Source organism: Camelus bactrianus, chromosome 18 (genome assembly GCF_048773025.1).
Source record: "Camelus bactrianus isolate YW-2024 breed Bactrian camel chromosome 18, ASM4877302v1, whole genome shotgun sequence".
In the NCBI taxonomy this organism is placed as follows: domain Eukaryota; kingdom Metazoa; phylum Chordata; class Mammalia; order Artiodactyla; family Camelidae; genus Camelus; species Camelus bactrianus.
Window position 1 is genome coordinate 28,665,686 of NC_133556.1, and position 26,189 is coordinate 28,691,874.

The 26,189-nt window shown below is 61.4% G+C and overlaps 4 protein-coding genes across 8 annotated transcripts; 3 read left to right on the forward strand and 1 right to left on the reverse strand.

Annotated features, from left to right (window-relative positions):
• Positions 1-1,230: 1,230 nt before the first annotated feature.
• On the forward strand, positions 1,231-1,749 carry GNG13 (G protein subunit gamma 13). The gene is made up of 2 exons (XM_010950853.3): positions 1,231-1,328; positions 1,514-1,749. Exons 1-2 carry the CDS (start codon positions 1,231-1,233, stop codon positions 1,617-1,619), a joined length of 204 nt encoding a protein of 67 aa, XP_010949155.1. The 3' UTR covers positions 1,620-1,749.
• CHTF18 (chromosome transmission fidelity factor 18) lies at positions 1,666-10,645 on the reverse strand. 2 transcript variants are annotated; one of them, XM_074346636.1, is made up of 22 exons: positions 10,263-10,645; positions 9,849-10,043; positions 9,617-9,767; positions 9,273-9,441; positions 8,774-8,866; positions 8,636-8,688; positions 8,360-8,498; positions 7,687-7,896; positions 7,109-7,206; positions 6,674-6,797; positions 6,437-6,588; positions 6,205-6,298; positions 5,860-5,958; positions 5,627-5,757; positions 5,187-5,307; positions 4,157-4,381; positions 3,926-4,075; positions 3,702-3,832; positions 2,880-3,024; positions 2,653-2,784; positions 2,191-2,248; positions 1,666-2,114 (listed from the first exon to the last, which is right to left on the reverse strand). In XM_074346636.1, exons 1-22 carry the CDS (start codon positions 10,576-10,578, stop codon positions 1,978-1,980), a joined length of 3,123 nt encoding a protein of 1,040 aa, XP_074202737.1. In that variant the 5' UTR covers positions 10,579-10,645; the 3' UTR covers positions 1,666-1,977. The 2 variants fall into 2 exon arrangements, with proteins under 2 accessions (XP_074202737.1, XP_074202736.1); XM_074346635.1 differs by having other exon boundaries at positions 5,187-5,358.
• RPUSD1 (RNA pseudouridine synthase domain containing 1) lies at positions 10,619-13,907 on the forward strand. Of its 4 annotated transcripts, none has more exons than XM_074346638.1 (6): positions 10,619-10,713; positions 11,340-11,529; positions 11,626-11,749; positions 11,880-11,982; positions 12,134-12,235; positions 12,684-13,907. In XM_074346638.1, exons 2-6 carry the CDS (start codon positions 11,348-11,350, stop codon positions 13,109-13,111), a joined length of 939 nt encoding a protein of 312 aa, XP_074202739.1. In that variant the 5' UTR covers positions 10,619-10,713; positions 11,340-11,347; the 3' UTR covers positions 13,112-13,907. The 4 variants fall into 4 exon arrangements, with proteins under 4 accessions (XP_074202739.1, XP_074202738.1, XP_010949156.1 ...); XM_074346637.1 differs by having other exon boundaries at positions 10,656-10,787; XM_010950854.3 differs by lacking the exon at positions 10,619-10,713 and having other exon boundaries at positions 10,849-11,529.
• Positions 13,908-16,948: 3,041 nt separating this feature from the next.
• LOC105065820 (mesothelin-like protein) lies at positions 16,949-25,944 on the forward strand. Its single transcript, XM_010950997.1, has 18 exons — positions 16,949-16,967; positions 17,335-17,450; positions 17,542-17,685; positions 18,469-18,523; positions 19,371-19,491; positions 20,340-20,460; positions 21,472-21,557; positions 21,681-21,807; positions 21,891-22,081; positions 22,363-22,453; positions 22,666-22,807; positions 23,169-23,356; positions 23,434-23,589; positions 23,658-23,785; positions 24,398-24,528; positions 24,610-24,704; positions 24,922-25,177; positions 25,634-25,944. The coding sequence occupies exons 1-18, from the start codon at positions 16,949-16,951 to the stop codon at positions 25,942-25,944; spliced, it is 2,478 nt and encodes an 825-aa protein (XP_010949299.1).
• Positions 25,945-26,189: the final 245 nt, after the last annotated feature.

Genomic DNA, 26,189 nt, shown 5'->3' on the forward strand with positions numbered 1-26,189 from the left:
GCGACAGCGGTTGCGCGCAGGTAGGGGCGGCGGCGGGGAGGGGACTGCGGGAGGGCTGCCGCCCCTACCTGAGAAGCCCTCGCCCACGTGACTCTGAGTTTTCACGGGGTGGGGTGCTCAAAGTCGAGGTCTCTGGGAGGGGAGCCCTGCACGCCCCCACTGGCCGCCCCCTCCCCCGGCCCTGGCTCTCACCCTTGTTCCTGGTCGACCCTTCCAGGACCCCCTCCACAGCAGGAGGCAGGCAGGGTCACACTCCTGGTAGCCCCTGTTCACCCATCCTGAGTCAAGGAACCCGGGTCCCTGGCTCGCAGCCTCAGTGATGGGGGCAGGGCTTGAGGGGACACTGCAGGGCTCCCTGGGCCCCTTGAGTGGGCTGGGGCAATGGAGGCAGAGAACAACCTACCCTTAGCTGACCCCAGCTCACACGGTCTCCTGCGAGATCTGAACCTGTGGCTCTGCTGGGCAGGCTTACACTTAGGGACCTGGCCAGGGGCTTGTAGGCAGGTCAGAGGAGACACCGGGTAGCAGGAGGCTGCAGGGGTTCCAAGTCCTGGACCAGCTGCGCAGCCTGTGACCTCAAGATCCTCAGCATTGCCCCCATCTCTGGGGCCAGAGCAATGCAAATAGCAGCCTCACTCTCCAGGATTAACCTACCCTCAGGGTGGGCTTGGCCCATGCAAATCAGGGGGAGGCACACGGGTGTGTGTATCAGAGCCCTACCCCTTAGACGATGGTCTGGGTTGCCCCTTCTGCAACCAGGAGTGGGAAGTGGGCCTCACAGTCGGGGGTCGGGGGATTTGTCCTGCTGTGTGCTGTGCTGCTGTCTCCCAGGGCAGGGACATTGCCCTGTCCCTCTCCAACCCAGAAGCCTGGCCTTGGTGAGGCTTTGATGGAGGGTAGGGATACAGAGCTAAGTGTGGAAAGTTTTCTCCGCAGTTAATTAGCCCCAAGGGAGGTGGGGGGCAGGCACATGAGGCCTCGTTAGTGGGGCCTCAGCTCCAGGCTGTGTACCCCAGTGGGTCGCATGTGCTTTGGGGACCTCTCCAGGCAATGAGTTGGGCACTGGTGTGCTAGGGTGGAGCTCCCTTCTGCCTTTGTCAGGGTGGAGGCTCACCAGTGGGGAGAGAGCACCTGGGGCGGGGCGGATGGCAGGCTGGTAGCCCCCTAGCTCTGTTGCCTTCTCCCATACCCTCTAGCTCCAGGCTGGCCACTTCCGAAGCTCCCGACGCCATGGAGGAGTGGGATGTGCCCCAGATGAAGAAGGAAGTTGAGAGCCTCAAGTACCAGCTGGCCTTCAAGAGGGAGATGTCGTCTAAAACCATCCCTGAGTAAGTCCCCAAGACCCCCTGGAGCCACAGCCACACCCCACACAAGGCCAGCTGTGATTTGCATCTCATTTCCCTGTTTTGTACTCATTTGTTTGAGCCAAGACCACATCCCTACACACTGCCATCAGGCAGCACTTCTGGGGGGCCCCGTGCCCACCTGCTCACCCCACCCTGCCCACCCACAGGCTCCTCAAGTGGATCGAGGATGGGATCCCCAAGGATCCCTTCCTGAATCCCGACCTGATGAAGAACAACCCGTGGGTGGAGAAGGGCAAGTGCGCCATCCTGTGAGGCCCCTGCAACCAGCTCATACCTCCCTCTAAAGAGGACAGCTCTGTAAAGGGGACTATAAAAGTCTTTATAAAAAAGACTTTCTGAGGCTGTAAGTCTTCTGTACATTCTCTAGCAGAGAGAAAGGAATGTCCAGGCGTCCAGTGTGTATTTGGGGACATCTGGCATAGGACCAGGGTGTCCAGCATAGATCCTGGGGACATCTGGGGTGGATCCAGGGCACCCAGCATGACCCCAGGGTGGTCCAGCGTGGATCAGGATGTCCAGTATAGATCCCAACGACGTCCAGCACAGATCCAAACGTCCAGCACAACACAGGGATGTCCAGCATAGATCCCAGGGGCTCAGTGTGGCCCACCTACAGCAGGTCCCTGATGTACAGGCTGCGACGCACGGCATTGGAGACACCCTCCTTGAAGCGGAACCAGACGTCGCTCCTGCCCACCGCAGTGCCCATGCGCCGTTCAGCTGTGTCGGTCTCAGGAGCTGCATCCTCTGTGGGGGCCACAGAGCTGTTCCTACACCTGACTCTGACCCCACCCCTGCACCATCCCCACCACCCCCTACACACCTGTGCTTGGGGCTGCTGCTCTCCTGACAACCACACGGCCAAAGAAGTCCCTCTCAGGCTGAAAGAGACAGGCTGGTCAGGCTCATGGAGACTGACCCACAGCAGACAGTCCCCTACCCCAGGGGCCATTGGAGAGAAGGAGGGCCCAGAGGCCATCTCCCAGTGAGGAGGGGTCTTGTGGAACCTCTGGGCAATGACCCCTCTCCCCTCACTCCAGCGCTGACCTTAGCAAATGTTCCCTCCACCCTTCAATAAGGTCAGGTCTGGGGTAGGAAGTGCCAGCACCCTGCCCAGATGGGACGCTGAGCCCAGGTAAAACCATCACACTGATCAGCAGGGAGCCAGACCTGCAGGGCTTAGAATCAGCCCACCTCAAGGTCACCGGCTCCAGCCCAGCAGGCTCCACCTTCTAGCCACCTAGCCCCGCACCCACTGTCTCCCACCCCTACATCCACCCCACACCTGCTCCTCCAGAGTGGCTTTCTTCATGATGCACTCCAGCTGCTGCTTGTGGCTATATGGGGCAGGTGGCTGCGCCCCTTTCTCCCCAGTGCTCCCCAGCGGACCCTCGGCCCCCAGGGCATCTCCGTCCACCTGCAAGAAGTTGAGTATAGTGAGAGATGACTGAGCAGGACCACACCAGGGACAGTGTCCACTCTGAGAGCCTTGCTCTGCCTAGGTGGGCTCACCTGGGGGCTGTCCCTAGCCCGAGCCAAGACCTCCACCCGCCGCATCTTCTCCACTTCAACCTCGCGGGCAATGAGCTGCTTGGCCTGGTAGGTGAGGGGCTTGCGGGCAGGAAGCTCAGGAAAGCGGCAGACCTCTTCCACATTCCTGTGCTCAGGGTGAGCAGGTCAGGGCAGGACACCAAGGCACCCAGTCAGCAGGGACAGGGACAGGAGCTACTCACCACAATGACCCCAACTGCCGGAACGCAACAGCCGCAGTATGGAGTCCAATCCTGGCACTGCCGTGCCCTAGCCTCATGGCAGCAGCAGGGATTATCTAACGTGAGCTTTGGTTTCCCTAGCCGTATATGGGGATGAAGAGGGCTAAACAGGGATGGTGTGACAAACTTGGCAGGGCCTGAGGCTGAGGACTTGGGAACCACCATCATCGCTGCCTCCAGGATCTGCATCCAGGACACCACTGGTGCCAGCCCTCCATCCCCATGACCGTCTCAGGACAGAGAATTGGAGCCCTGGGGAACTCAAGGGCCCTCTAGGGGCAGCCCCTGGGGGGCACTAAGGCAGAGAGAGAGAGAGACCCTGCAGTAAACCTTAGATCCCAGGGCTGTGCCCCACCTGGGGGCCCCCACCCCACAGTCACATATGGGTAAGGGCTGAGTTAGAACTGACTCCCCACCCTCCAACAGGGAAATTGAGACTCACACATCTCACCAAGGCCACACTTTCAGACTCCTGCCAAGCGATAGCCAAGGCACCTAGCACCCAGCCCCCACAGCCTCCCTGCCCCCAGGCACTCCCACCCCAGGCACTGCACAGACTCACGGCTCCAGCCTGTAGACATACTGCCCATCAGGTGTGCGCTCCTGGCGGTAGGTCAGGCTGTAAGCAAGCATGGTGCCTACAAGGCTGGCCAGTTGCTGCTTCTCTCGGGCGCTGTACAGCTGCGTACTCACCTGTGGGGCAGTGGGCAGCGGGCATGGGTGCTAAGCATGGCCAGGGGCCTGCCCCCACCAGAAGCCACACCCTCTTCTGGGCGAGGAACTCACGGGGCGCAGCTTGGGTGCGAGGATGTCCAGAAGCAGGCAGAGGGTGTCCAGGACGAGGGCCTGGGGTGCTGCCCGGCTGCGGGTGGCTGGTGTGATGCCTGACACTAGTGTCTGAATCAGGTTCTGTGTCCGGCTCATGCGATTCTGGGCCTGGGGTGGAGGGTGAATCAGGACTGGATCACTCAAGACCCCTAGGCTGGACCCTGGGCATGGGCAGGGCGCAGGGCGCACCTCCTGCTGGCTGCTGGGGAAGGCGATCCTCGGCACACGGCTGGAGGCGAAGAGCAGATGAAAGGCTGGGGGCAGGAAAGGCAGGTAGCGCAGCAGCTGGAAGCTCTGGCTGTGGTGGGCAGCCTGGCCCAGCAGGTCATCAAAGGCCAGCCAGTCGAGGGCTGCACACACAGCGCCCAGGCTGGAGTCCCGCAGCCGTAGCCGCAGGAAATTGTCGAACAGGCCCTGTGGGCAACAGGCCAGTTCCTGAACCCCTACAGTCCCACACCCCCTCCCCCCAGTACAAGCACCACCCAGCAGGACCCCTCATCTCCCACCTGCCTGTGAGGCCAAGGAGCTCAGGCACAACTGCAAATACCAGTGAATGGCCCGGGGCCCTGAGGGAGGCCAGGAAGGCCCATCCTGGTGCCTCGACTCTGGTTTGACCAAAACCCCAAGACATGTGAGAAAGAAACCCCCAGCCCCTCCCTAAAGAAAGTTCTGTCCACCACAATTGAGAGCATGGAGTTCCCACTCATTCCTCGTGGGAGTCCCTCCTCTCCCGCCACCATGCTGCCCTCCACAGAGTGGATTTCCGGATTTGCAAGGATCCCCAGCTGCTAATCCAAAGCTGCTTAGTTAGGGAGGCAGCTTATACCAGGCTTCCCAGCGGGTGGGGGGCATCTGCCACCTGTTCTCCACACCACACACACCCTCATCCACGTTCCTGCAGCTCACATCCAGAATCCCCACCCCATCCCTAGCCACTGCTGCCACCTTTAGATAATTCCCAGAGAGCAGCCAGAGTGACCCCGTTAGACGACGCCCACACCAACCTTCCCTCTCCTGGCATGGGTCAGTCCTTCCTCCTGGCCCCCTATCCCTGCTCGTCACTCCTCTAAGAAGTCTCCCAAAGCCCTGTGCCTGCTCCCCTCCCTCCTGTCCCACCTGTTTCTCCTCGGGCTGAGCCCTGTCTGGAGACAAAGAACACTGCCAGATGCTGGTCTCCTGTCCTATCCCCCTACAAAGGTTTGAGGTGGAGCACAGTTACCTGGACCACCTTCTCGTGCTCCCCTGCAGAGGCGGCCATGTGCAGAATGTGGTAGAACCGCTGCGAGGCCAGGGTCATGGGTGCCTCAGCAGCGAGGGGCTCCGAGCCTGCGTGCCCATCACTGAGCAGAAGCACGTGGGTGGGTAGGGTCGGGTCCTGACCCACGCGGTGCCTACAGAGATGGTGCTGAGGCTGGGGTGGAGCCCCCAACCCATCACCCTGTACCCCAGCCCCACCCACCTAATTCCCCCCAGTGGCACTGGCTCCTGTACATTTACCACACCCTGAAATCCCACAGAAGGGGCGATGGGGGAGCTCGAGCCAGAGCAAAGCAGCCCCCAGGGCCCATGCAGCCTTAGATCCTGTCCACAAAGGCAGAACTGGCTAGCATCCCGGGACCAAGGCACCAGGGACATCCAGACCAAGGCTGGTCTACCTACCTCTGGGCCCGGGGCAGCTGGAAGACCTCCTGCCACACAGAGAAAAGCCCCTTGCGCTGGTCCTTGAGGCCAATGCGTGTGGTCTGCACAGCCTGAACACTCAGCTCCCGCTGGCCCCGCCCATGCAGGAACTAGACACAGGGAGTGGGGAGTAAGAGGTGGCTGACACCTGCCCAAGCAGAAATCTAACAAGGGGTCAGGGGCAGGCGGGGAGAGGAGGGTCACTTGCCTACCTGCAAGGCGTTGATGCAGGCGCGGATGTCATTGTCTGTCTTTTCACAGAGGGCTGCCAGTGCACCTCGGTCAGCATGCATGCCCTGCTGCAGGGCAATCTGCAGGGAGGTAGGAGGGTGGGTGTCTGCCCCCAGGGCCCCACCCTGTGGCCACCTCCTCTCTAGAAACAAGTGAACAGCTCTTATTCTACAAGGAGCAAAGGCTGTAGATCTCTATGGAAGGACCTCAGTCACTGCTTGGAACCATCCACCACCCGAGACCACCAGTCTCCTCCACCCCACGTCCTGGGCCCAGCGGGGGGACTGGGGAGCCTGATGGCAGAGGGGAGGGCAGCCTCCACAGACCTCATGGAGCCGCTGTGTGAGCCTGGAGGGCAAAGTGGGTGGAAAGTGGAGCAGAAGAGCCTGCTGCTTCAGTTGCCGCAGGGAGGGCGCAAACCTAGGGGGATGATCAGTGTCCAAAGGGTTATCTGCCTGGCCTGGGCACCAGGGAGCAGGCAACAGCCCAGTAGGTAAAGGATCAGGGGCCAGGTGGGGGCACACCTGCCCAGGGGAGACCCTGCCCCGCCCCACTCACTGGTCATTGCAGATGCAGATAATGGGCCTCATCAGGAGCCCCTCCTCTGCCCGGCGCCGCCGCCCCCCACCCATGGGCATGGCTGGGCCCCTTGGCTCTGCCTCCTGTGGGCCCTTGCGGTCCAGGATGCTCAGGAGAACATTGATGGCAGCCTGAAAGAACATGCAGACAGTGTGGTAAGCCACAGCCCCCACAGCCCACCTGCCAGCCCACCCACCACACACCCAGGAGGCCCACCGTGGGGGCCCCGTCGATCTCATCGATGACCAGGCAGTTGGGCTTCCCACCAGTGCCCAGCACTGATTCCATCTGCGTAGCCGCTTCAATGCGCGTGCGAAAGGCCTCAGGGCTGCGGTCGTCACTGGAACCATAAGGCCAGGAAAAGGCTGTCAGAACAGCCATGGCCTCAGCCAGGGTGACGGCCAGTTTCCCTGGAAGGATGATCTCCCAGGGCAGAACCACCATGCCTACACCTCAAGGGTACTACACGAGGCTACCCCATGACACTGTGGTCAAATTCCAAATCCCAGTGAGCCCTAAGAATGGACAAGTTCCACTGCCCCTGGACCCTGGACCCCAGCTCCACCTTCAATCCAGGCTTTCAGGGCTGTGTCCCAGACTCGACCAGACATGTCAGGGCAGACAGGAGGCCCAGCCTTTCCCTCCACTCACCTCGCATTCATTTCCACCACGGAGTACCCAGCGTGCCGTGCAATCACATGGGCCAGAGTGGTCTTGCCCAGCCCTGGGGGCCCACACAGCAGCGCCACCTACAGTCGAGGCAGAAGAAAACGTGCTGCAACCCCCACCACCTTGAGGACTCTGGGAGCCCCCAGCCCAACTGCCAGGGAGTGAAAATCCTGTCTGTTCCATGAAGCTTGGTGCTGAAAGACGTCCCCCTGTGCCACCCCAGTCACCAAAGAAGAACAAGCCCCAGCCTGCTCGTGGCATAGAGCAAGAAGTGAGGATATCTGACAGACATAGCCATTACTGACATGACTGACGCCTAGAAGCCACCCACAGTCCCACCGTGATCACTGTGGGGGGATGTTAAGGTCCTTCAAAGAGAGCTGACTTCACCTAAGTCATTAGGACAAAGTACTCAAGCCCCAGCTCAACTCCCTTGGGGTGGAGCTGGCTCTCCACACCAAGACCCTGACATAAACCCACAACCAAAAGAGCAGTAAATGGTCCCCAGAGTCCAGACCCTGGGCTCAGAGGCCTGTGCAGCACAGTCAGGTGTGGCTCACCTTCTGTCGGGGCCGCCGGCTTGGGTCCAGCTCAGCCTCTAGCATCTCCTCTAGCACCTGCTCATGGCTCTTCCACTTGCTGGAGGCCGCAGTCTCTTTGCCTCCACGGGCCAACTCCACACTGGGCCTGGGCTTCCGGGCGGGCCTCTCTCGGCCAAACACCACCAGATCCCACAGCTTTAGCCACTTGAGGAGGCAGCGGTTAGTGAACTGTGGGAAGAGAGGCCTGGCCTGGAGGAGACACCAGCACCAAGAACTCCTCTTGCCTGCCTCTCACATCAACTTGCCCTTACAAGCTCAAAGACACACACAGGGACACTGAGTGACAAGAGAGTGATGCCTGGTCACACTGCTGGTGAGCAACAGAGTCAGGCTCACACCAAGGCCACCTTCCCCACAGCCCAGGCTTTGACCCCTCCAGGACCCCTGCCCACTATCTCCAAGAGCATCTCAGCATCAGCTACTGTGAGAAACATAAAACATAAGTGACCAGCAACACTCTGGCCCTGTACTGGCCTCAATTTCCCATCTACAATTCAACAAGGCTGACCAAAGCCCTCCCCTAAATCCTGACACCTCCGTGGACTGGCAACACAAAGATGTGCTAAACCCTGAGTTTTTTCATTTCAGTAACAAAGAAGCCAGTCACACTTGAGCAAAAACAAGGTCTCACATCGTCACTGAGCAGCTCCGTGTAGTGCTGGGGAGCGAACTTATCTACCCAGAGGCAATGCTGGGAGGCATCTCGGCCGTCAGCCACCTCCTCCTCCGGGGCTCCCAAAGGCTGGGCTTCCTCCTCCTCTGACCTGAGACTGGAGAACATCATACACTGAGCCATTAGGCCTTAACCACGTGCAGGGACCACACACCCCCCAGAATACAGGCTGGGGATCAGCAGTCCAAAGTCTGGTAAGGACCCGAGGGGTGGAGGGGCCCACCACCGTGTCACCTGCACAGTGTCTCCGAGAGCCGCTGGGCCTCCTCCAGCAGTCGCTGCCGCCGCTGTACAAACAACAGGGATCAGGATGGCTCTGCCAGTCACCCCAGAACTACCTCTCCCCTCCCAGCAAACCCCAGCAGACCCCACCTCGCTGTCTACTTTCTCCTTCAGGGAGGCAAAGGACACACCCAGTAGGTCCAGCTGGCCACCGCCACGCCACCGGATATCAAGGAAAGGGCTCTGCAGGGGAAGGAGGACAGCAGTCAACCCCTCCTCCATTATGAGATTCCCTCAGTCCCCTTCCTAACAGTGCTCAGAGACCCAGGTAGCATTCCGTAGCATAAGCAGGCCACAAGGAGCCCCCTCTCACCAGGGACCCCAAGGGGAGAAATCACTGGGGTGGGGCCAGCTCTAAGAGGGAGAAGAGGGAAGGTGAAAGAAGATGGAAGAGGAGAAGAAGGAGGGAGAAAGAAAAGGGGGAGGGGGGAGGAGGATTAGGAGGAAGAAGAAGGAGGGGGTGGGGGGAGGAGGGAGGCGGCCCTCCCCAGTGGATGACTGGAGGCCAGGTGGACCTCTAGAGGGGTCCTCCTGGGTCAGAGTGGGGATATGATGTCCAGGCCCCTACCTGTGGCTACACAGCACCCACCTGCACCCCAGTGCCCAGTGGGTCAGCCCGCAGCACCAGGAAGGCCCGGTCACCACACGTAGAGGTCACGTTGACATAGTCCTCCAAGACAGGGGGCCGCCTCAGGACAGGATTGCGGGTGGCTGGTGGGGCCGGACTGAGATCCACATCAGCCCCGGTGTCCAAAGGCCTGGGAAGGGATGAGGTGACGTGGGGATTCTCACCTCCTGTTACTCTCAGAGGAGGAGGGGCCCAGACTCACTCCCAGCTACCCAGCACTCCCACAGGCCCACAGGCCAGGAATCTTGTCTGAGGAATGGGATTTTTCCAAGGCCCCCTGGACACCTGTGCCCCAAGCCACACACCCCTTGCTCCACAGCTCAGCAGGGACCTCAGGACTCAGTGGGGGGGTGATGTCCCGACTCAGGGAGTCAGGAAGCAGGGGCTCTTCCATCTCGTCGGGCCTGAAATTCAGTCTCCTGGCAGCCTCCAGCTTGGACCGTTTGACTTTGGGGGCTTGGGAGACATATGGAAGTAAGAAATATTATTCCCCATTCTTGCACCCCACCCCTATGCCCTGGGGCCCCGCAAACGTACTGGAGGGCAGGGGTCCGTCCCCCTGGATGTCAGCGGGCAGCTGCCTCTTCCTGGCACTGTCCTTGCAATGCCCTGGAGGTCCAGCTGGAGAGTAGTAAGTGGCAACATTCCCTCTAGCAAGGGCCTCTTCGAACGTCAGGCGAAGCTGGCCCACGGTGGGCCGGGGGCCACTGGAGGATGACAGGGGGGCTGTCCCTGCGGAAAGAAGGCGTACACCAGCCGCCCACGGCAGCCTGTCTGCACACAGGCGGCGGCGCTGAAAGGCCCTGCTCCCTCCGACGCGCCTGCCTAAGGCAGTTGCTACCTCTCGACCTTCGCGCCTCCCCTTCTATGAGCAGCCCTCTTGAACTCCCGGGGGCGCCAGAACCCTTGCCGGGCTACCGGGGACGAGGCCGCGGCAAGGCCCATGCCCACCTTCCAGCTCGGCCAGCACCTCGAGCTCGGCCGCAAACTGGCTATGGAAGTCGTCCTCGACGCCGCACAGCTCCCACTCGTAGTCCTCCATGGCCGCCTGCTGACCCGCCACGGGCCGCAGGGTCCGAACCTCCCGCGCCGTGCGCGCCGCTCCCGCCCCGAGCGACCCGGCGCCGCCAATCAATAGCCGACGTGCCCGGCGGCTCTCTCCATTGGTCAACAGGCGAGGCGGGGCGTGGGCGGGGCTGCGCGCGCAGGCTGGGCAGGGCCGAGTCCGCGCTCCGGAGCCAAAGCCGCAGGCTCCGGAGCTCTCCATTGGTCAGCACGGCCGCCCGTCCGCTGCATGGGCGTGGCGTGTCCGGGGCGTGGGCGGGGCTGCGTGCGCAGGCCGAGCGGGGCTAGGTGCGGCTCAGTGGTCCGAGTGGCGCCTCTGGGGTCGCTGGACCACCAGGTGCGGAGTCGCGGGAGCAGGAGCCGGGGCTGGGCCGCTGCATCGGGGACCCGGACGGCGCGGCCCAGCTGCAGGTCGGCCCTGGAATGGGCGGGGGCTCGGGGAAGGAGTGCAGCCGGGTTCCTCTCGGCAACGCTCTGCCTGTGCCCATCAGACGCGAGAGCGGGGATTTTGTGGAGGGATGGCAGGGCAGGGGGTGTCTGCGTGAGCGAGAGAGGACCCTGTTCCCCGCCCTGCACCCGACCCCACTCAGAAAAACTCTTATCGTGCGTCCATGGCCTGTCCGGGAAGGGTCCGTGGGGGCGGGCTGGAGGAGAAGGCTGCTTCTCCCCAGGCCTGGATCTGGGCAGGACTGCCCCATAGCCAGAGCCCAGAGCAACACTAGCTTCTCTGACCTTAGCCGGATCCCTCACCCCAGCAGGTAGATAACTTGCTACTTGACTCAGAGATGAGGATGCAAGCACACAGTAGGTCTGCAAGCTTGTCTGCCGCATAGGGTTGGTAGCTTCAGAGCGGGGGCCCAGGGGAGCAGGAGTGTCCACACTAGGTGGGCAGGGCCATGGTGTGGGGCTGAACACCCCATGACACACACCCCACCCGCCCCACGCACTTGCCTCATAATGCAGGTGCCACCATGGAGCCAGGCAGCATGGAGAACCTGTGTGTTGTGTACCGGAGCCATGACTTCCTGGTGGTGAACAAGCACTGGGACGTGCGCATCGACAGCAAGGCCTGGCGGGAGACGCTGACCCTCCAGAAGCAGCTGAGACACCGCTTCCCAGAGCTGGCAGACCCTGACACCTGCTACGGGTTCAGGTGTGCGGGAGTTGGGTACAGGTTCCCACAGCACCCTCCATCGGGGGAAGCAGTCACCCCCAGCCCAGCCACCGCTGATCCTCTGCCCCATACCAGGTTCTGCCACCAGCTGGACTTCTCCACCAGTGGGGCACTCTGTGTGGCTCTGAACAAGGCAGCCGCAGGCAGTGCTTACAGGTGCTTCAAGGACCGACGTGTCACCAAGGCTTACCTGGCTCTAGTAAGGCGTGGCTGGTCTCTGGGGCAGGGGTCTCCAACTCTCAGTCCGCTTTGGCAGGCTCTGGGTGTTGGGTGGGCTCCCCAGAAGTGGCAGGTACCCTGGCAAGCAGCATGTGACCCCTGCTTGGCAGGTGCGGGGGCATGTCCAAGAAAGCCGGATGACCGTCAGCTATTCCATCGGCAAGAGCAGCACAGAAGGCCGGACCCACACCATGTGCATTGAGGGCACAGAGGGTACGAAAAGCAGGGGGTGGGGGCTAGGGGCACATGTTGTCCAGTGAGGACCCTGGGTGGACTGGGGCAACCTGGGCAGGTGACCTAGGCTGGGGTGCACTCGGTCCCAGAGATGGTCCAGCCAACTCTGAGCTTGCCTCACTCCCCTCAGGCTGTGAGAACCCAAAACCAAGCCTCACGGAGCTGGTGGTCCTGGAACATGGGCTGTATGCAGGAAAGCCTGTCTCTAAAGTGCTGCTGCAGCCCCTCACAGGTATGTCCTGCGGTGGGGGCCCAGCAGCTGCCGGGGTCTCTTTGCTGTCTCTGATGTTGTCCTGCTTCTGATGGTGTCCTGCCTCAGGCATCTCCGTCAAGAAGGAAGGGAACCTCCCCAGGCTCCCTTAGCATCACTGGCCAAACTGATTCCTCCCCCACGCTCAGCTCCACAGCCTGCAGCCTCTTGCCCCACATGGGGTTTTGCTGGTCTATGTGAACCAGGCACTGCTCCAGCCCTGCCTTCACCAGAGGCAACCCCAGAAGTTGCTTCTGTCTTGAGCTCTGACATCTTTATCTATGGCATGAAACAGAGAGGTCTGCTGTCCCCAGGAGTTGCCTGAGGCTCCAAGGCCACAGTCGAGGACAGTGCTGGGCATGACGTGAACGGGTAGGGGGTGGGCATGGAGTGGCACCCCCACCTGACCGACCCCCTCTCTTCCCCAAAGGCCGGACGCACCAGTTGCGCGTGCACTGCAGTGCCCTTGGCCACCCCATCGTAGGGGACCTCACCTATGGCCAGGCCTCGGGCCAGGAGGACCAGCCTTTCCGCATGATGCTCCACGCCTTCTACCTGCGCATCCCCACAGACACTGAGTGCGTGGAGGCCTGCACACCTGACCCCTTCGTGCCTGCCCTTGATGCCTGCTGGAGCCCCTACACCTTGGTGCAGCCACTGGATGAGCTCGTCCAGGTCCTGCGGGCGGCCCCGGACCCTGACCCCATAGATGGGGGCCTTGGGCCCTGCAGCCCCTCCACACCCCTGCCAGGGCCAGGCCGGCCCCCACCACCTCCTGCCAAGCCCCCTGAGACAGAGGCACAGCGGGCCTCATGCCTGCAGTGGCTGTCGGAGTGGACTCTGGAGCCAGACAACTGAGAACACTGTCCTGGGGTGGGGATGGCATACTGGGACCCCAAGGGGCAGGGGCTGTGGGTCAGAGCCCTGGACCAGTCCCTGCAGCGGCCAGGCCTGAAGAGGGGCTGGCAGGGCCAGCAGAGGAGCCAGGCAGCTGTGATTCCAGAGGATGGAGCCCTTGAGCTGTGGGACCCACACGGCCTCCCTCTTAGCCCCTCTGGGGAAATCGTGGCTATTGCCCCAGAGCTCCTCCCTGGCTCCAAAGCCTCACCCCCAGGGGCTGACTTGTAGACTGGCTCTGGATCACCCTAGAAGAGGAAGAGCCAGGACCTGTGCCAGCCTCAAGGTGGGCTCCTCCTGGGCCTGCAGTGCCCCACTCCACATTGCTCTGCTTGGACCCTCTGTGCCCGTCACCCCAGCCTGGCTGGGTTCTCCACCTGCAGACCGTGACCCTCCCTGCTAGGCAGGTCCTACCTTGTGCCTTCACTTTTGCCAAACTGCTCCATCCGCCCACATCCGGAGCATCTCCCATGGAAGTGGGCATGAGCCACACCCCCAGCTTCCACCTCGCTTGCCATTCCTCCAGACCCAATGTAAGCGCTGCCCCTGTGGGGTCTTCCGGGCGCCAGGTCACAGATGCTGACTTCACCACCTGCTTGGCAGTTCCCAGTTAGCCACGGGTCATCAGGCCTCAGCCTGGGAACAAGGGCAGTCACCCCGAGCTTCCCCTATCCCCCACAACATGCCCACACTGCCCCAGCCACAGCTGGGCTCTAAGGACTCAGAATAAACGGTCAGTGACTGACTTTGCAAGTAACCATGAATGTGCCTGATGTGGGGTTCCGGGGGGACCCAGACCCCCACCCCCATCCCAGCACTGGGCAGACCTTTGCTCAAGGCCTTCAGCAGCAGCCAGGACAACCCTTGTGAGCCTAATCTGCCACCCACCCCCTCATGTGGTGAACACCCTGCCACCCTGGTGTGGGGCTGCACTCTGAATTGGCACAAGTTGGGCCAGTCATATCCCTGGAGGACCCCCAGATCCTCAACAAAAACCGCATCCATCTGGTCTTACCAGGGTGCCTCGCTGAGTGCTTACCCTGGGGCACTCCAAAATCTCAGAATGCCATGAGAGGGCTGGTGTCTGGGCCTTCAGCCAGTTTGAGGTCACACATCTGTCCCTTCACCCAGCTGGGCCAGGCCCCTCCTCTCAGCCATCCAAGGCAGGCAAGCCCTGTTGTGGCGCTCCTGGGCTGGCCCCACTTGTAATCACAGTGGGATCTCAGCCAGGATGGAGCCAGAGGCAGCCACCCACCCACCAGTGGGGCCTCTGCAGAAATGCAGGTGCCAGCCACTGCCCCCTGCACCTCCGTTTCCTCTTCTGTAACTGGAGTACCAGAGGGGCCCATGGAGTAGCACCCAAGACAGATGGTTACAGTGATGTGCCTAGCATGACCTTTCTCACTGGACTAGGGTGCAATGGGATTGTATCCCCATTGCTGCCCTCTCAGCCCCTCATTTCCTCACTGAGAACTGCCCCACCTCCCCCAACCTCCCTCCTACTGCCCTCACCCTCCACACTCTGCCCTCATCTCCCCTTCCCGACCATCCACCACTCCCCCCGCCTCTGTCATCAACTTCCCTCACTTCATTCCCTTCCCGGAACTTCTCCACTGTCTGCTCCCTGTTTCTCATCCGCCCCACAAGTTGGGGACTGTGTTGGCCTTGCTCACTCTGTACTGAGCCCCTCACCTGGAGCACGGTCCTGGCTCACACACACTGCTCAGTGAGTGAGTAGAGAATGAAGGAAGATTCCCCAAAGGACGGAAGGCCAGGAGCCCTTGTGTAGGCTTCCTGCTTCTCCCCACACCCCCTACACCCCCTCCTCACGCCCCTACACTCCACACCTCCTGGGCGGTGCTCAGAGGCCGTCATGCCTGCTGCTGCCACATGGGGTCACTGCTGTTCCAGGTCTCTCAGCCCCGTCCGCCTGAGCCTGCAGTGACCTTTGGAAGCTCTGCATCCCATTTCCCTGGACATACCCAGTCGTTTCCCAACTGCTGGCACCTCCCAGAGGATCTGGGCCCACAGGGTCCTGTGGCCAAGCCAGGACCACCCTGACAGCCCTTCCTTCCACGTATGCCCCCAGGGGTCTCTCCCTGCCCAGTTCAGGCAGGGCTACCCCAAAACATCCCAGAGTGTCCAGGTCTCGTTCCCTGTCCCCCAGCAGCTAGCCACATGGAGGGGAGACCAGGGGTCCCTTTATATCTCCCTGGGGCATAGGTCCTGAAGTCAAGAGGACATTTCTCTTGCCAGGACAGAAAAAATAATTTTTCTTCAGCTAGATAGCATCACCACTGTTCACCCACCCTCAGGTCCCAAGAAGCTGCTGGGGAGGCCAGGGGGCTGAGGACAGCCTACTACTCCCATCCCCACCCTTTTGGAGCCAGGAGTCCCAGTAGGGCCAGGATTTAGCCTCCACTCTATCCCACCCAATTGAGGGCGGGAGCTCCAGCTTCTACTTAGTGCCAAGTGGTCTGGGGAGGCACTAGGAGGTCAGCCAGGAGCTGGGGACTTCGGTCAACCCTGACTGCCAGTCTGCCAAGTGGGAACTGTAGGCTGGGGAGGGATCTGGGGGAGACCAGAGGACAGGTACGACCAGCTGCAGAACACTGACCTGGTTCAGGGCCCATGGGCTGAGCCTGCAAAGCAAGCAGCAAAACAGAAGATGGGCGGGCTGGACAGGCAGGCAGCTGCAGAGGGAGAGAAAGTGCGATAGAAGGGCAGACAGGCGGCCTGTGGGTCGGGACTGCCTGGGGGATGTTCCGCATATGTTGCCCCACAGCCTGGCTCCTCCCACTGAAAAGCCCCTCTGAGAGCCCCCAGGGCCAGATCCCGACCTTGCTCCCTACAGGTAGGCTGCCTGCCCCTCCCACGGTCCACCCAGCGCACCTGCCCCAACAGCTGACTGTGGGGCAGCCACAGATGTCACGCCCCAGGGAACTCGGTGTTGACAGGACAGTCCAGCTACAGGACTGTCCCACTGTTGCTCACCTTGTATGGCCAGGGGTAAGCTGCTCAGCTCTGTGGGCCTCAGTCTCCTCATCTGCAAAGCGGGCATTGCACTGTGCTGCTGGTGGGGCCAGATTCCGTGAGAATACTCGGGAGAACTGGGGGCGGGGTGTGGCTCTGTACAGCTCAGCAATCGGTCTGTTGCTGTGGTTGTTTGCACGGCCTGAGCCTGCCCTGGGGGCCAAGTCCAAATGGGACAGCCAGTATCTGGCCTCCTGCACTCGCTAGCCTATGAGGAGCCTCCTCCACCCCGGCCTGGGCCCTGGGGTGGGTAGAGACCCCACCACTAAGTGATACCTCCTCCCCACAGACCCCTTAGCATCCAGAGCCCCAGCAGGCCCTTAGCTAAAACCTGCTCCCATTCGAGTGCTCAGGGCTTGGGTGGAGCTGATGGCCCACCTCAGGGATTCTGTGCTGGGACCCAGGGTGAGCTTGCCCCTGCTGGTGGACCTGGCCCCAACCCTGCCCCCTGGGACTCTGGGACTCTGGGGGTCACGGGCCTCACTGCCCCTCGCCCTGCCAGATGGAACCGTGCTGTGGGGGCTCAAGGTTCCAGAGCCTCCTGGCCCCACTAAGCAGGGGCAGATGTGGTGAAAGCTGAGGTCAAGGGCCAGCCTGGGGCACCTGGCTCCCCATCCACCTCAGCTGGCAGGGAAACATCTGTGGGCACCTTCATCCTCAGCCGTCCTGCATCCCCACCTCCTGATTTACCTTCGAGACCTGCCCAATGGAGCCAGCCCCATCCTGGGCCCCAGCAGGCTGCACACCAGGGCGTGTGTGGCCGGCATGGCTGTGCACCATCAAGGTTGCCTGCACGCTCTCCCCACCCAGATGTACACACATGGCCAGCTCTGTGACAGCACCAACAGAACGGAAACACACCACACCTGTCACTCAACCCAGGCAGCACAGAGGGTCCACGCATGCCTGACATCCCTGCAGGGGACATACGTGCACCACATATGCATGCAGATGTGTGTGCTCCTGGGTGCACACGGACGTGCACATGTACTCACACAGATGCTAGCACACACATCAAGTGCAGGTGTGCTCATGTACAAACACACACATGAACCTCGAGGCAAGGACACTGCTGGGCTGGGGCCCCACCAGTGGCGAGGGGTGTGCGCTGGGCAGCTGCCAACCGTGAGCTCAACCTCTCACTCTCGCAGGGCTGCAGAGCAAGTGCCCGCTGTGCCTGGGGCCCCGAGGGGCAGACATGGCAGCGTCACCTGGCATAGCCCTGGCCCCTCCCCTACACGTCTGCCTGGCGGGCATCGCTGCAGAAGTGGGTGGCCAGCTGGGCAGGGTGCTGAGTGAGGCATGGAAGTGAGCAGGGACCCTGGTGCCACTACCCTGCACCATCCCTGTACCCCAAGGCTCAGTTGCAGGGGCTGACTCACTGGGTGGACTGGGACTGCTGGTGTCTGGAGCACCTGGTCTACAAGATCGCTGCTTCTGACAGCTGCCGCCTGGCCCTGGAGCAGCCTCCCTCTAGGACAGACGGAATTCTTCATGCTCAGGTGAGAGGCAGGGGCAAGCGGGAATCACCACCAGCTGGACGCACGGGGCCTCAGCTGGAAGTCTGGCCTCTGTGCGGCCCTGGGCAGGTAGCTGAGTCCCTCTGAGCCTCTGTCTTGTGGGGCAGTAACACCTCTCTGTGTTCCTCCTGGGCCATGCAGAGTCCAGAGGCCCACGGGTGTCCGAAGTCGACAGCCCGTGCAAGGCTGTGGCCCAGGAGCCAGCAACGTGGCCTGGGCTCCCCGGCCCACCCACCTTCCCCAGGCCTCACAACTGTCATCTCCACTTTGGTCAGGGCAGCCAGCGGGCTGCAGCGTGGGTGGTGCCCGGGGTCAGGTCTCACTGGGCACCTGAGGCCCTGAGAGGGAAAGGGGGCTGCCTAGGCCGCCAGATGTGGGTCTGAAGCCAAGGCTGCACCAAAATAGGTTGGGGGCCACCAGGCCTCTCACCCCTGATGCTACAGGGACTCACTGGGACTACCACCCACCCAACCCCTAGAGCTGTTAAGATATCAGTTCATTGGAGACACGGCAGCCCAGCCCGTGGGTCCCCTGAGTCCTGACCCACAATGACAAAGGCCCCAGGGTTGGGCTTGGCTCCCCATCTGCCACTCCTTTTTATTCCAAAGACAAATTGTTTGTGGGTTGTACCCTCCCCCAAGACAGAGAGACATGGTTGCAGCCCAAAGTTCGAGGCCCTTCACAGTGCCTATCCTGTGTGACCCTGGATGGTGACCTACCCTCTGTGCCCTGCCCGGGCCTCACTACCTCCTGTCTCCTCTCCAGCTTGTCCTGGACTGGCTGCCTGTGACCCTGGTGCCTTCCTGCAAGGAAAACCATTGCGCGCCGCACAGCCATGGGCCCCAGAGCAGGTGAAATGACCCTCCCTCCCCATCTCGGGAAGCAGCTCCCCAGTGGGACAGGACCACCCTCTTTCCTCTAGTCTGCTCTTGGGGGTCCTGCCCCAGGGCTCCCCCACTGGGCGTTAGGGAAGGGAATTGAGACGGCACAGATGGGGCACTGGGCCTGGGGGTCCTGGCGGGGACAAGGCATGGATGAGGGGGACCATGGCTAGAAGGGACGGAGCTACCGAGGGGCTCAGGAGAAGATGGTAGCTGACCCCATCCCTCTGCTTGGGGATCTTGGGGCTCAGACTGTGAGGACAGAGGGTGGAGGGAGGGGTGGAGGCAGGAGTTTACACACATGTACACCTGCCAGGGGCACACACAGGGGTCCACACCATCCACACGTGGATGTGCCATTATAGACGTGGCATTGGTAGGCATGTATACAGGCCACAACATACATGTGCACAAGCTTCTATAGTCACATGCCACCTGCTGCACATGCCGACACATCATCACACGGGTGTGTACACAATCATACCACCAGACACACAGGCGTGCTGTGTGGGCATGCATGCCACCACACACATACAACCCACCACATATGTGTGTTCATCACCACATACCATTAGGGGCACACGCGTACAATGTCAAAGACAGTCATCTATACAGTTAGACACGCTGTCACACACATGTTCACCTGATCAGAAGCACACCCAGGCACATGTGCTCAGGCTCAGGCTGGCATAGACAGGTGACCAGCACCATTGTGGCAGACACAGAGGCCCTGGGCAGACCCACACTGGATGCTCCCACACGTGCTCACAGCTTGTTCTGTTCCAGGTGCCCTGGTGAGCCCAGGCCTTGCCCTCCTGGTGTCACTCACTGCCCACTGCTCTCCTCCCAACACCAAGGGTGCCTCCCAGGGAGGGCTGGATGCCAGCAGGGCCAACCTGTGGGCCAGGTGAGTGCAAGTTCTAAGTCGACAATCACATTTCCTGCAGCAGATTCCCTGGCAGGCCTGGGTAGGGGACAAGGAAGGACCATCTCCAGGGTCTGCGTGTGATGGCCCAGGCATGGCTGGGGCAGGGCTCTGACTCCCGGCTCCAACATGGGGGCCTGGCCCTGCCTGCCTAGGTAACTCACCAGAGATGGTTCAGGGAGGCTGGTATCCTGCACAGAGTCATGCCCACATGGCTGGCACTACTCTCCTTGGCCTGGCAGGCAATCACTTCTTGTCCTGAGGCCTTTCAGCGTCCCTTTCCCCCTCAAGCTTTGCTTCCCTCTCAGGCTCCAAACTGGGACTCTCTCCAGGGTTCTCATGCAGGGGGGTTGGAAGTTACTCATCTGCTGTGAATCAGTTGACCACTCTTCTGACTGATCAGGCAGAGCTGGAGGCCAAGTTGGACCAGCTGAGACATGACCCCCTCCCCGTGCATGAATTGTATTAGATTCACATCATGAGGAAGGCCTGGCTGTGGGTGCCTGGCAGGTGCTCTCCAAACTCTCAGCCATCGCTGGGACCATGGAGCCCTAAACTCTGGAACCAGGCCTCAGATGAAGCGCAGACTCAGAGTCTGGACACTCTGGACTCAGGGGCCACTTTTAATCCCGCCCATGGCTTGGTGCCTGGCACCAACCAGGTACTGTCAGAGGAATGAGTGTGTGCACATGCGTGTCTGTGAAACTAGAGCCTGGCCGTCTGCAGTTCCTGTCTCACTCCCCAGTGTTGAAGAGTGATCTCCATTCTGCATGCTGCAGCCTGGAGGCCCCCAGCCTCTGCCCCTCACTGTCTGCCTCCTTTCTGCCCAGTGCCAACACCTCCCTCCTGCAAGGCTTCTGGTGCCAGCCGGCCAGCCAGCTGTCCCGGGACCAGCTTGCAGCTTTGATCAGGAGGATGGCATTGCAGCAGGTCCCCCTCAGAGCCTGGCAGGTCAGCAGCGGCACTTGCAGTGAGCACCTGGGTGTCGAGGGCAAGGGCAGACTCCCTGGAGAAGCGCCCCGGGGACAGGCAGGAGGGGAGGCATCCTTAGCAGAGGACCCAGGCCAGGACCTCAGGGCCGGGACATAGAGCAGCTCTCCTGGAGCACAGGGACCCCGCACTAGAGAACTGCATCCATTGTTTGTAGGCCAACCTGCCAATTTCACAGCCACCTAAGATGCACCTCTCAGGTCACCTGATGGGACATGAAGTTGGCCTCTGAGGTCAGCATCTCCTTCCCTTGAGTGATTTTCCAGCACGGCCCACTTTGGGCCATTGCCAGGATTTCTCAGCCAATTGCCCACAGACTCCTGCCTCTTGCTCTGGGTTTGATGAGGGCTTGCCCACCTGGCCTCCATCTGGCACCTGGGGCAAGTTGTCCGGACTCCCAGGGGGATATTCCAGCCTGCTAGCCTCTCCCCTACCTGGGCCACGAGAAGGGCCAGTTGAGCCCACCGGGACCCACAGCTGACACAAAGTCACCAGCCCCTGAGTTTAAAAAAAGAAAGGAAGAAAAGCTATCATTTTGTCTTGTTATAAAATTAATATAAAACTAGTAATAAATTTGAAACAACCCCAGAGTAGGCCAAGTGAGTGGGACAAGAAGCCCAGGCGGGGTTGGCAGCGGATAAGTGGACTCCAGGAACCACTGTGGTGCCGTGGGGGCTGGGGTGGGCAGGAGCCTGATGCCGGAAGTTGGGGGCTCTCAGGCTAGGTTTGACCCATTCTGAGGCCTGTTCTGACATGGAGGTTGAGGCAAGAAGAGGAAGACATGGAGTCCAGTAACAGAGAGCCGGCAGGTGGAAAGAAGGGACAGGTGGACTTGGGGTGAGGGTGGAGAGGTGGGTGAGGGGCTTGGCCCAAGGAGGGCCCCACACTGAGGGAAGGGTGACAGGCAGAGAGGAAGGGGCTGGGTAGGCCCCAGGTGGGACGAGGGCATGACACACTGCCTGCCCTGCCCAGCTCAGCTGCCTGGCCAACCTGGCCGCCCAGCAAGGCCTCCAGCGTGACTTTGAGCTCCACCCGCCGGACCTGCTGCTCTTCTATGAGTGAGTGCCCCTCCCCGCCCAGCATCTGGCTGCCTGGGCTGAGCATGCTCCCAGGGGCACCTCAGTCACTTGGAGGCCCCCCAGCTGGCCCTGCCCTCCTGACAGCCCCTTACCTTCCCACAGCCTGACACAGGTGAGAGAAGCCAACTGCCGGGCCTTCATCCACCGTGCCGCCCAGGGAGACACAGAACTGCTGGCCAACCTGCCTGACCAGAGGGCCGCCCTGCAGCACAGGGCCCTGGCCTGCCTGGTAGGCGCTGTGGGCTGGCTGGGCCAGGACAGGATGGGTGATGGGCAGTGGGACCAAGCTCATGCTGACCTGCTATCCTGCAGGGAGGGCCCCGTCCACGGCTCAGTGCCTCTGACCTGCTGCTCCTCGGGGTCCTGGTGTGTGACATGGACGCATCAAGCATCATGGCCGCAGACCCCTGTGTGCTGCAGAACCTGCTGCGCTGCCCTCGGCTGACAGCCACCCAGCAGTTCGCCCTCAACAAGCTGCTGGCCAGTGGCAGGACCAAGCTCGGGTGGGTGGGGGCCTGTCCCTTCTGCCCAGGCCTCCCTTCCTTGAGATGAGAGAGGAGGCGGCCTGGAGACTGGTGTCCACAGCCCCACTGACCTCCAGCCTCTGACCCAGCTCACATCCCACCCTGACCCTGCAGCCTACGGTGTATGGGTTTGGGGTGCTGTCCCCACCTGCTGGGCCCCGCAGTCCCCCTCCCCAGAGGCCTGGGATGGGAGAATCTCTGCTGGGCAGGCCCTGGGAGCTGTACTCAGACCTGATACAGAGCCCCCCTTTGCACGTCAGGCCCCCTGGCTCCTGGAACCTGGAGGGGCTGCAGGCTCTGGGACCTCTGGCCACCTATATCAGCCCTGGCCTGTGGATGCAGGTGCAGGAGGTAGGGCAGCGCCTCGGGGCAGGGTAGGGGCTCCAGCCGACCTTCCATCAGCCCGTCTAAGCCTGCGGGTCGGCTGTACAGACATTCTGATGCCCAAGTCGTGTCCCTGGTCACTCTCCATCACAGAGTTTCTGTCTGAGGAGAGGGAGGAGGGGACGGGTGGCTCTGGTGGCCCTCCCTAGGGTGTGGGTTCTCCAGGCCCGTCCCTCCAGGCCGTGGGCCTGGACTTCTTCGGCAGCATGGTGGCCATGTGCCGGGAGGGGCAGCTCAGCCAGCGTGATGCCAGGCGCTTTGTCACCTGCTTCCTTGAGGCCAAGGCCAAGTTGGTTTCCTCACGGTTCAAGAGGGACACAGGTCAGTGTGGCCACCATGTTTGGGGACACTGCATCTCCCCCTGCTCAGGGTCCTCATCCAGGAGTGGGGGCACCAGAGACATGGCAACCCACACTGAACCCCCTGAGCTTGGCCTAGGGGTCTTCATCCAGCCTCAGCAGAGTGGTCAGAGTCTGGTGGGGCAGGACTGGGAGTTGAGGTCAAGGTCAGGGTTGACTCAGTCTGGTCTGGGCCAAGTATTTGGCTAGGGGGTCAAGTTTGACGAGAGTCATGGGTGGGTCATGGTTAGGAGTGAAGTGGGGCCCAAAATCAGCAGCAGTTGTCAGCTCAGGCCGAGGCTGACCAGCTCGGTCCTCAACACCAGCACCCCACGCAGCCACAGGGAGAACCTGCATCCGCGGCGACATCACTGCAACCACACTGCAGGACAACCTCTTCCTGGTGCGCTACGACTGCTCACAGCTCGAGTCCTGCCTGGGCAACCACGTGCTCAGGGCCAACCTGGACCCCCTGCTGCAGCACCCGCTGCCTGCCGAGTGCCAGCAAGTCGTCAAGACCAAGTTGGCTCGGGTGCGCTGGGGACCAGTGGTGGGAGGTGAGTTGGGGGCCAGCGGTGTGGCCTGACCCCCGCCCACCACTCGTTGCAGGTCTACCCGGGCGGCATCCCTGAGGAGCAGCTGCGGCTCATCCCCTCGCTGGTCTACCTCTACTCCTGTGGGGAGATCGGCCGGTGGCACATCACATCCAGGGACACAGTTGTGGCCCTGCTGGCCCCAGATGGGGCCCTGGAGAACCAGACGGAGGTGAGGGCAGTGGGGGCTCTAGGAGGCTCCACTGACTCCAGCCTTGCTGACCCCAACCCTACCCACAGGCCATCCTGCAGAAGTTCCTGGACCACAACGGCACTGTCACTGGCGCCCTGCTTGTGGCCATCGGGGGCTCCCGCCTCTGCTGGATGAGCTCCCAGCAGATCCAGGCCATCCAGCCCTCAGAGTTCCGGTAAGCCCATCCAGCAACTCACCCTCCACAACTCTGAGCCAACTCCACTCTTTAGCCAAGGAAGGTTGGGGGACACTGAGGCTCAGGTTGGGGCCCAGGCCAGGCCATCAGAGGTAGACTCATTTCTTTTGGCCACCATAACAAGGGGAGTGGCTACAAACAGCAGAGATGTATCCTTTCACAGTCTGGAGGCCAGAAGTCTGAAATTATGGTGTCGCAGGCCCACCTCCTTCTGAAACCTGTAGGGGATGGTCCTTCCTACCTCTTCCAGCTTCTGGTGCTGCATCACCCCCATCTCTACCTCCATCATCACATAACCATCTTCCCCATGTCTGTGTCCAAATTTCTTCTTATGACCAGTGGTTAGATTTAGGGCTCACCCGAAATCAGCATGACCTCATCTCAATTTGATTATATCTACACATAGGAAAGACCCTATTTCCAAATAAGGTCACATTCTGAGGTTTTGGGTGGATGTGAATTTGGGGGAGACACTAGTCAGCCCAGTGCCAAGGTGAAGAGGAAAGCTGTGGTTCAGGGAGAGAGGGCCAGGCCCCATGTCCAGAGGATGAGGGGCTGCTGGCCTGCCCTCAGCCCCACACCCTCCCCCAGGCTGGCCGGCACCCTGGATATCTCCTCCTGCCCTCAGAGCCAGAAGAACGTGCTCTACGCCAAGGCCCGAGAGGCCTTCAGCAGTGCCAGGACAGTGGCTGCCTACTACCGCCTCATGCGCCCCTACCTCGGTGAGACCCCGCCCTGTGTGCAACACCCCTCCTCTGGAGCCCTGCCCTCCTGCAGAGCCCTCACCACTGCCCTACCCCCAGGCGGTGCCCCGGTGGAGGAGCTGCGGCACCTGGCCCAGGCTAACGTCTCCATGGACATTGACACCTTTACCAACCTGAACCCCCGTGTGCTTCAGGTGGGCCCAGGGGCTGCCCATCAGGTGTGGGGCAGGGCTGGCCGAGCTGGGGAGCCCTAGGTCACGTCTGCAGGCCCCAATACCCCCAAATTGGAGGTGTACAGATAGTGTGGGCCCCAGGTCACTTCTCCAGGCTGGTTCTGCCAGGTCTCACCCCTGGATTGGCTAAACATTGATCCATGTCCCTCGTTCTATGGCCCCCTGGCTTCCCTTGCAGAGCCTGAGTGTGGGCAATGTGACCACACTGCTAGGCCAGAATGTAGGGGACCTGCAGAAGGCTCGCAGCCACCCGACCATCAGCTCCTGGCTCCGCAGCCTCAACCAGTCAGCCCTGGGTGAGCTGGGCCTGGACACGGACCCTACTGGCCCCACTGGCCCAGCCCACTCAACCACTGGGACCCCCAGCACCACACCCTGGATGCCCCAGCTAGCCCCCACCTCAGACCAGCCTGGGAGTGATGCCCCCAGCTCAGGTACAACTGCACCCACCCTCCCCCTCAGCAGGACATCCCCCCTCTGCCCTCTGTGCCCTGGGCCCTCTGCAGACCCCTGACTGCTACTAGCTTCTCGTCTTCACCCAATCTCATTCTCTGCTGGCCAACTCTTTCCATCTGCCTCCTCGGATGACATCTGGGTGACACTGGCTTTCCCCTGCATCACCTGCCGAGTTAGTGAAGGACACAATTGTCTCCCCCAAATCCACAGAGCTGCAGAAGGTGGAGGGTAGGGAAGCTATGAGGTCCCTGTCTGGGCCCAAAAGAGTGGCTGTGCATGGGGGTCTTCATTGCTCTTCCCACCCACAGGGACGGTGTGAGCCTCCAGCTTAGGGCAGGGGCTGTCCAGGCCTCGGAGGCTGTGGGACAGCCTTGAGTGGGAACGGGGGGCACCCAGCAAGACTGAAGGGTGCTCCCTCCTTGTTCCACCTACAGGCAGCCCTCCAGCCCACCTTGGGTACCTGCTACTTGCCATAGCCCTGCCCTCAGGCCTCCTGTGGCTGCTGTATTGGGGCACCCTGGAGCCTAGCTGGGACCACTCATGGGGCATCTGCACCATAGCTTCTGAAGGCAGCGCTGCCCCAGCACCACATGCAGGAAAACTGGGGCTATTAAGTGGAGCTGGACGACTACTCAGGCCAAGATACAGGCACCAGGCCCAGGGGACCTGGCCACGCCCCATGTCCTGGGGCCTACAGGGCCGGTCCCTGCCCACACCCAGCTCCCAGGACCTGGAGCCAGACTGAGGACCTGAGCCCAGGGTCACTTCCCCAGCCAGTGAGGGAGACGCTGCCCTGCCCTCTGGCCTCTTCCAGATGAAGAACAGGGGTTGGCAAAGGGGCTGATTTTGCTGATGGATTTGAATAAAGGACGAGGGGATCTTCCTGCCTGTGTTCCCTTGCTCTGGGCCTAAGGAGGGCACAGAGACCCTCTTAGCTGGGGTCAGGACTCCCAGAGAGTCCCCTGGGGTGACAGTGTCACTAGAAGCCAC